The following is a 9,436-nucleotide window of genomic DNA, read 5'->3' as shown; positions in this document are numbered from 1 at the left end:
GGAGGGGGTTACAGAGATAGGGAGGGGGTGCAGGGAAAGAGGAGGTTAGTGGTTGTTGTGGAGGGAGGAGAGTGATCTCCATGAGCATCCCTCTTTGAGAACTGTCTGGGTTACTTGTGTTTCATATCTCCCTGTGTGATTCGGCATGCTATTTGATCATCGCTGTTTGAAATGTTTTACGATGTCAAGGGTACGAGATAATGCAGGTGGTTGTCTGGATCCCTCCCCTGTCCTTGGTTTAGAGACACATTGCTGAGCGAGCATGCACTTCTGATTTTTAACTAGCCTTTTGCACTTGGCTGTCTTCCCAGCAGAAGATCACCAAACTGGGTCAGTTTGTGGTGAAGGAGGAGGATGGCAGCAATGATAACCTCAAGCCAGGCAGCCTGTTCTTCAGCCGGGCCAGCAGACCCCAGCTGAGCACGCCTGCAGGTCAGTATCTCCACAGCCAGGAGGGTGAGGCCGGGTGCACTGCTAGGATCGAAGGACGGACATCCCTTTGGAGATTGTGATTGTTGAGAATGGCAGGTTTGTGGCTGGGATCGCAGCTCAGTCCTTTATTGTGGAAACAACGTCTAACTATGAAGCAGAGTTTGTTTAAGCAGAACAGTACACTTGCTCCTCGCTACCTGCAAGTCATTTCTCTTCCTCATAGACACTTGGTCCCTTGGAATAGATAGGAGACTTAGACAGGAGCGGTTTCTGTAGCAAGACTGTTCCTCTGTCCTAAGTGCATAATGAGGATTTGGTGTACGCTGTGGTTTGTAGAGACTGATTAATGAGCACCACATTACATCGCCTGCTGTAACTTTTCAAATGATTACAGAGGAAATGCATTCTCAACTCTGGCATTTGATTACCTGGATTTCAGATGATCCAGATAAGATCACAAGGTCACGATGCTTGGATAATATGTGTTATCCTGCATTGGATTATCCAGCATTCGATTATCCGAACAAAATACTCCCAGGCTGTGTTGTTCAGATAATTGAGGTTCCTCCATAGTCCATTGCAGTAAACCATCTACAGGCTGTGTTTAAACAGTACACCACAGTAAACCATCTACAGGGTGTGTTTAAACAGTACACCACAGTAAACCATCTACAGGGTGTTTAAACAGTACACCACAGTAAACCATCTACAGGGTCTGTTTAAACAGTACACCACAGTAAACCATCTACAGGCTGTGGTTAAACAGTACACCGCAGTAAACCATCTACAGGGTGTGTTTAAACAGTACACCGCAGTAAACCATTTACAGGCTGTGTTTAAACAGTACACCGCAGTAAACCATCTACAGGGTGTGTTTAAACAGTACACCACAGTAAACCATTTACAGGCTGTGTTTAAACAGTACACCACAGTAAACCATCTACAGGGTCTGTTTAAACAGTACACCACAGTAAACCATCTACAGGGTGTGTTGAAACAGTACACCACAGTAAACCATCTACAGGCTGTGTTTAAACAGTACACCACAGTAAACCATTTACCGGGTGTGTTTAAACAGTAAACCATCTACAGGGTCTGTTTAAACAGTAAACCACATTAAACAGTCTGCTGGGTCTTTTTGTCCAGTGATCCATAGCAATGTAATCTGCTCAGTGTATCTGTGTAGCACACCATGGCAAATAGTCATCAGCATCAAGGTCAATTGTAAACCATCGCAGTTTACTGAGTCTTTTTAGTCAGCAGACCCCAGCAGATAATCGAGGCTGCGTGAATTGCAGTAACCAGCTTGTGAGTCCCCCTAGTGCAACATTGTGGCAGGCTGATACCTCCATCAAACCTGCAGTTTGTAGAAGATATCCCACACCTAATGTCGATCTCACTGTCACTTTAGATGGCATGATCCTGTTGATTATAAGGATGCGAGTGGGATGGCCTCATCATTTTTTCCTGTGTTGTGGACATCAGACCTGGTGCACACAGCCATCTGATTGTATTTCTCTCCTCCTCCTCCAGCCACGTCTACTCTGCCAGCGAGCGACAAGCCCACGGCGAGCTACGCGGCGGTTGCATTGGAGGCGAGCGGTGTCACATCTCCGAGCTCCTTGTCCACAGCAAAGGAGAAACCTGCGAGGCCCGGACCCAGCGCCCCCTCTGCAAAGGTACGTGGCTTACACCACCACCACCACCACCTGCTCCTCCGACTGGCTCCCTGGCGCAAGCCCACTCACTCAGGGAAGGGCAGGTGGGAGTTGTAACATCGATGCCAGCCCCAGATAATGAACGGTGCACCGAAGATAGAGATGGAATTGGTGGAATTTGGGGGCTGTTGTGTCCACGATTATCCAGGCTCCATCTGTCTTTCTCTGGCGAAGAGATGCCTGTGGCGTGATCTGACTGATAGAACGGTGTATCGAAGCAGTGTACCAAGCCGCCATGTTTCCGGACCTGAACTAACTTCTCTGTGGATCTTTGAGGTGATGACTAAAACTGGAGGTCAGTGCTGGAAATGGCACCAGTCGGCTTAGAGAGAGCGTTAGATGGTGTGTTAATTCAGGGAATCTCCCTTCCAGTACCAGTCGTACTCTTTGTATCCTGAGCTATGGATAACGATAGCTGACATTCCAACATCAAGGCTGGTTTTTCCCCTCCCCAGAGATTGGTGTGTCTCTGTCAGCGTTTGCAGGTCGGTCATCTACCTGTTTGGCCACTGTGCACCATCTCCCTGTCAATGCAAGGTTACTGTGAATAAATCTCAAGTGCAGTCTGGGACAACTCCGTCCCCACCCACCCACCCTGGCAATAAACAAGAATGGGAAAATCACTCCCCTTGCAGGTTGTAGCGATGAGTAATCTGGGTATATTAAAGTCGGAAGCTGGATAAACACACAGGGGAGAATGGAACAGCCACTCGGCAATACAGAATTTGAAAAGTGGCGTGCTATTGAAGCTCTTCATCTCGCACTTATCTGGACTGATAGGGGTGGCACGGTGACTCAGTGGTTAGCACTGCTGCCTCACAGCGCCAGGGACCCGGGTTCGATTCCAGCCTCAGGCAACTGTCTGTGTGGAGTTTGTACATTCTCCCCATGTCTGCGTGGGTTTCCTCCGCGCAGGTGCTCCAGTTTCCTCCCACTGTCCAGTTTTGTGCGGGTTAGGGTGGATTGGCCACGCTAAATTGCCCAGTGTCCAGGGATGTGTAGGCTTGGTGCATTGGTCAGGGGAAATGTAGAGTATTAGGGAAGGGGAATGGGTCTGGGTGGGATTCTCTTCAGAGGGTCGGTGTGGACTTGTTGGGCCGAGTGACCTGTTTCCACCCTGTAGGGAATCCATTCTATCAAAAAAATGAAAGAATGCCAAATTCAAAAGGGCTAAGCTTTTGTTTAAATTCAGAAACGTACTAGGAAAAGTTGAAAGAGTGAAAGGGTACTGTTGGTTACCTGTAACAAACACAACACTGAGTTTTCAAAGTTATTTTACACCGGTGTAGAGTAATTGATTTTTTTTAAGCAAGTAACCCAAGGACATTCAAGGTTGAAATATAGGTTTTTGAGGAATAAGGAAATCAAGGGTTATGGGGAAAAGGCAGGAAAGTGGAGCTGAGGAGTGGTCAGGTCAGATTATAGAGTGACTCTGTGTCACTCTCTGTGACTCTCAGACTCTGTGATACTCTGTAACTCTCTCTGACTCTTATGACTCTCTATGACACTCTGAATCTCTGTGACTCTCTGTGTCTCTCTGACTCTGTCTGTGACACAATGAGTGATCTCATTGAATGGCAGAACGGACTTGATGGGCTGAATGGCCTATTTCTGCTGTCACATCTTATGGATGGCAGCGTTTCAAGAAGGCACTGTGGTCTTGAGGACAATTAGCGCTGGGTAATGAATGCCGGTCTAGCCAGCGAAGCCCATCTGCCATGAATTAAGGAAAAGGAGAGTACGCTACCGTGTGCACATATATAGAGAAACACGGCTGGGACACTGGATGTTTGTAGATACAAGGGCAGGCATATATAATTTTGCATTTTGTATATTCGCCAACCATCAAGCAAAGGATATGTGTCTACTTTCAGACTTTATCAGTTACCGGATCAGATTAGGCTTTTCCGGGACAGGAGAATAGCAGCGATTAGCTGGGCTGAATGGCCAGTTGCTGAACAGGCATTCAATAGTCATTTGGCCTGATAAGCTGAAAAGAAGGCAGTGTGACTGCCCTGGGTTGCTGGGGAAATGTGTACAATTGCTCGGGGAAATCAGGCGGTGAGCTGTCTCTTGATCTGCATTACAGCAATCGACTCCAGGGAAAAGGAAGTTTGATTTTCCGAAGGAGAGGATGGGGAGCGTTCCTGTCAAAAAGGAGAGCCCTGGGGAAGGGCCTGAAGCTGCGAGCAAGAAAGTGAGCCCACCACTGTCTGCAACGAAAAAGTTCAAAGGTATGCTGGTTATAACGTGGTTCAAAAACTGACATTTGAGCTGTTGGGTGGAAGAGATGAAGTGTTGAAAGCAGAGCTCGTCACATTACAACTTTACAAAATTCAAGTTCAACCACAATTAGAATTCCAGACAGTGCACTTTAGGAAGGACAAGGGGGTGTTCCGGAAGGTGCAGAGGGAAGGTTTACCGCGAAAGGTTTTGGAGGCAAGGGGTATAGCTTCCAGGATAGCTTCAGGAAGCACGTGTTGTCCTGAGTCACTGAGGGATGGCATGGCAGAGGGGCATGGGCCCATAATGGGATTCCAATAAGAGAAACCTCCGATTGGCTGATGGTGCGAGGACAGCGTGGACTCAAATGAAAGGTTTTGGGGCATGAGGTCTGTGGAGTAGGGAAGGGAGGCAGCAATGGGGTGGGCTAGTGAGGAAGACCCTTTTTATGCAGCGAGAGAGACCCAATGCCCATAGGAAGGAGCCCCAAGCGGAGATGATGAGCGATGTCACGCAGACATTGGACAGGCCCCTGAAGGGATATGAACTCTCGGCGTTACACGGAGAGAGTGGGGGAAAATGGGGCTGGCTGGATTGATCCACAACAGAGTTGGCGTGGACTTGATGAGCTGAATAACCTGTGACTGTGCCAATAATGACTGTCACTGCCTTTAACAGGGGGCAAAGGAGAGAGATGACGTACCTGGGAAATGGTTGGGGCAAAGTGAGGGGCACACATAAACACTGAGGCCCAAAGAAATATAACAAGGTCATGACCAGATACAGAAACAATACGGCAGTTTCTCCCTCTCGAGCGCCGGGAGCTGGGTGGGGTGCTCCAGTTGTACAGAGTCCTGGTTAGACCACACCCAGAGTCACTGGGAGGAACACTGGTTTCCCATTTAGGAAGGAGATCCTGACCATTGGGGGGGATTGCAGTGTTGATTCACCAGATTGATCCGAGGGCTGTAACTCACACCCTGGTTAAATCACAAGGAGGGAGCCCACATACTGGGCTTTATATTCACCAGAATCCCTATAGTGTGGAAGCAGGCCATTCAGCCCATACCCACCCTCCAGAGACCATCACATCTAGATCCCACTACCCTGCCATGATATTCCTGTAACCCTGAATTCCACATGGCCAATCCACCCTAACCTGCACATCCCTGGCACTATGGGACAATTTAGCATGGCCAATCCACCCTAACCTGCACATCCCTGGCACTATGGGACCATTTAGCATGGCCAATCCACCCTAACCTACACATCCCTGGCACTATGGGATAATTTAGCATGGCCAATCCACCCTAACCTACACATCCCTGGCACTATGGGACAATTTAGCATGGCCAATCCACCCTAACCTACACATCCCTGGGCACTATGGAACAATTTAGCATGGCCAATCCACCCCAACCTGCACATCCCTGGGCAGTATGGGGCAATTTAGCATGGCCAATCCACCCTAACCTACACATCCCTGGGCACTATGGGACAATTTAGCATGGCCAATCCACCCTAACCTACACACCCCTGGCACTATGGGACAATTTAGCATGGCCAATCCACCCTAACCTACACACCCCTGGGCACTATGGGACAATTTAGCATGGCCAATCCACCCTAACCTGCACATCTTTGGACTGTGGGAGGAAACTGGAGCACCCGGAGGAAACCCACGCAGACACAGAGAGAATGTGCAAACTCCACACAGACAGTCACCCGAGGCTGAAATCGAACCCAGATCCCTGGCGCTGTGAGGCAGCAGTGCTAACCATTGAGCCACCGTGCCACACAATTTGGAGGGTGATGTCTGATTTGATTATGCTTTCAGGATATTGAGGGGATTATGAATTGATGGAGAGAAACAAATTCCACCAGGTGGGGGTTCAGTCTGGGACTTGGAAACGTTCAGGCCAGAGCTTTCAGGAGTGAAATTAAGAAACACTCCCCCACACAGAGGTCACGAAAAGGTTGTGCCTTGGCTCTTGGTTGTGGATCAGCTGTTAATTATAGAGCTGTGGGATTGGCCGAAGAAAAAAGTTGAGTGAGATTAAGGGATATCAAACAGTTCTCTGTGTGTGTTAGCTCAGTTGGCTGGATGGCTGATTTGTGATGCAGTGATACCAACAGTGAGCGTTCAATTCCTGCACCAACCGAGGTTTTCAGGAAGTGTGCTTCACCTCTCGCCTGAGATGTGGTGACCCTCGGGTTAAACTCCACATCAGTCGTCGCTCTTTCTCAAATGAGAGAGAGGGAGAGTGGTTGTGTTCTTGTGAAACCTCGCATTATGGAAAAATCGTACTTTGCCAACAGTCGAAGCACTGTTTCTAATGTGACTGCTTCTCAGCCAACGCATGCTTTAAAAGTTCACACTTTAGAAACCGTGTCCCCAATTTGTCAATCGCTTGTGATAACGAAACGCACATTGTAGCAGAATGACCTGTGCAGGGACTTTGAATTTACCTTTTACTTGGTAAAAAGAATCATTGGGACAGGGTAACCGGAGTAAGCCATTCAGCCTGTTGAGCCTGATCCTGCCTTCGATCTGAAGAGTTTCGTGCCCTTTGACCTACCCATCCCCATGACCCTGTACTCCACTGGGAATCAGACACCTTCCAAGTTCTACCTTAAACATACCGGAACGCTGAGTTTCCACAGCCCTCTGCCGTCGAGAATTCCAAAGTGCGGAGGTGCCAGGGTTGGACTGGGCTGGACAAAGTCAGTAATCACACCACATCAGGTTACAGTCCAACAGGTTTATTTGAAATCACAAGCTTTCGTTGCGCTGCCCCTTCATACGTCTGTCGAAGGAGCAGCGCTCTGAAAGCTTGGTGATAGATCGATACGTTTTGAGCTGTTTCCAAACATAGAGCCTGAGAAACTGCTCCCCTCCAGGAAATGGAGAACACGGGAGGCATGGTCTCAGAGGAGGGGGTTGGCCATTTTTTAGCTGAGATGAGGAGAAACTCCTTGAGGTTTGAGAAGCTCTGAAATTCTTTTTCCCAGCGGCTTGTAGCTGTCCCATGAGTATACGTCAGACGGAGTGGCTCAGGGTATCGGGGAGCTGAAAAGCCCCAGTCACCAAAGTATGGAATGGCAGAGCAGACTTGAGGGGCCAAATGACCGTCTCCTGCTCCTAATTGTATCCTCTTAACCGGCCTTTAAATGAAGGCACTTGCATTTCTGTAGCGCCTTTTGTCATCACAGGATGTTCCAAAATTCCTTGAAAGCCCGGTGAAGTACTTCAGGTCACTATGGTAACGCAGGAAGCCTAGTAACCAATTTGCACACAGGAAGGTCTCCTCTGACAATCCAGTGACAGCGAATGGGTAGGTTTTGTCTGGGAACCAAACGGTGTTTTCTTTTCAAAGTGTGAAATGATTGAAGCTTCACTGTTGGTTTAGGTCTATATTTATCAGCGGGTGATTGACAGAGGTTGGGGATGGTGGGGTGGGGGTGGGAGTAGAGATTTCCATCATCAGTGCACATCTCTGATTAATTCATGGAGCGTGCGTGATGGGTGATGGACAGACATCAAATATGTGACAATACAGTTCCTAAAATAAGCAAGAACAAAGCGAGCTATGAATTAAACATGATGTGTAAGAGGCTGAGGGAAAGTAAGCTAAAGATGTGTCGCTTGTTTCTGCTCTGGGAATCTCATTCAATCTTCATGTGTGTGTTAGTGAGTGTGTGGGTGTGTGTGTGTGTGAGAGAGGAGAAAGTGAGGTCTGCAGACGCTGGAGATCAAAGCTGAAACTTTATTGCTGGAACAGCACAGCAGGTCAGGCAGCATCTAGGGAACAGAAGATTCGACGTTTCGGGCACATGCCTGAAGAAGGGCATGTGCCCAAAACGTCGAATCTTCTGTTCCCTAGATGCTGCCTGACCTGCTGTGCTGTTCCAGCAATAAAGTTTCAGCAGTGTGTGAGAGAGAGACTTAGTTGAATAATTCCTGCAATGCCTTGCTGTCTCAGTTTTCCGGCTTTGGGATCCTGACCGGTAATGAAAGATTTGCATTTCTCCGGGTGTCTGAAAGAGTTTCCTAACTCGTCAAATAAAGTCATTGTTGGAGGGTCCATGCTGAGGGCGTCCACACTGTCGGAGGGTCAGTGCTGAGGGAGGACTGCACTGTTGGAGGGTCAGTGTTGAGGGAGTGGGCACTGTTGGAGGGTCAGTGTTGAGGGAGCGTCGCACTGTCGGAGGGTCAGTGCTGAGGGAGCGCCGCACTATCGGAGGGTCAGTGCTGAGGGAGCGCCGCACTGTCAGAGGGTCGGTTTTGTAGAAATGCTGTAACTTGTATTCTAATAAGGCGCAAAGGAGATAATTCCGGTAACGAGTACTTATCCCTGAGCCAGTGTCACCGAGAAAGCAAATGATCTGGAACCATGTCTCCTTTGCAGAAGTGTGAGAGACACAAACATGCCCTCCAGAAAAAAGGAAGTGAGACCTGAGAGATTATCCTTTGTGGGAGCTTCCTGTGCACAAATTGGGAGCTGCATTTACTCCATGACAACCGTGACCTCAGGTCCAAACAACTAATCCCATTGGCTGTGTGGGTTAGCCGGGTAACTGCTGAAATGTTGGAAAATGCTGGGCGAAATACAATTATATTTTCTGTCCTTTTGAAATTGGCACCATTTCTCACACTCTCTCTCTCTCCCTCTCTCTCTTTCCCCCTCTCTCTCTTTCTTTGAAGAGACAGAGCCTGTGTGTCTCAGAGTGACGGGATCGAATTCCACCCCTTGGCTCTACCTTTGAGCCTCATCGTGGTCGGCGGGAACGCTGACGGATCGGAGCTCAGTCCTCATGTCTTATCGCAGTCGCTCGCTCGAAGTGGGTTTGCAGGTTGGAAAGTGATCTGATGGAGAGCGGTTTTCCCCCCTGCTTTATACTCTGGACTGGCCCAGCCTCCCTCCCTCCCTCTTCCCCCCTCCCTCCACAATCCTGGGCAGTCCATTGCCTCGGGGAAAAGTTTGAGGTTTCGCAAGATTTGAGTAATTTCCGCTGTGTGGGGAGGAGAGCGAGAGAAAGAGAGAGAGAGAGAGAGAGAGAGA

At 48.7% G+C, this 9,436-nt stretch overlaps 1 protein-coding gene across 1 annotated transcript in view; it reads left to right on the top strand.

Annotated features, from left to right (window-relative positions):
- The window catches only part of LOC122544247 (DNA repair protein XRCC1-like), a gene marked incomplete at its 5' end in the record, with an annotated part of 12,806 nt that extends 4,001 nt beyond the window's left edge, over positions 1-8,805 (top strand). The window contains 4 exons of the mRNA XM_043683324.1: positions 312-432; positions 1,966-2,111; positions 4,240-4,384; positions 8,783-8,805. Coding sequence (XP_043539259.1) covers positions 312-432; positions 1,966-2,111; positions 4,240-4,384; positions 8,783-8,790 — 420 coding nt within the window. The remainder of the gene's footprint in view (positions 1-311; positions 433-1,965; positions 2,112-4,239; positions 4,385-8,782) is intronic.
- Positions 8,806-9,436: the final 631 nt, after the last annotated feature.

This window comes from Chiloscyllium plagiosum, chromosome 47, assembly GCF_004010195.1.
Source record: "Chiloscyllium plagiosum isolate BGI_BamShark_2017 chromosome 47, ASM401019v2, whole genome shotgun sequence".
NCBI classification, from domain to species: Eukaryota; Metazoa; Chordata; class Chondrichthyes; order Orectolobiformes; family Hemiscylliidae; genus Chiloscyllium; species Chiloscyllium plagiosum.
This window is presented reverse-complemented; position numbering and strand designations above follow the sequence as displayed.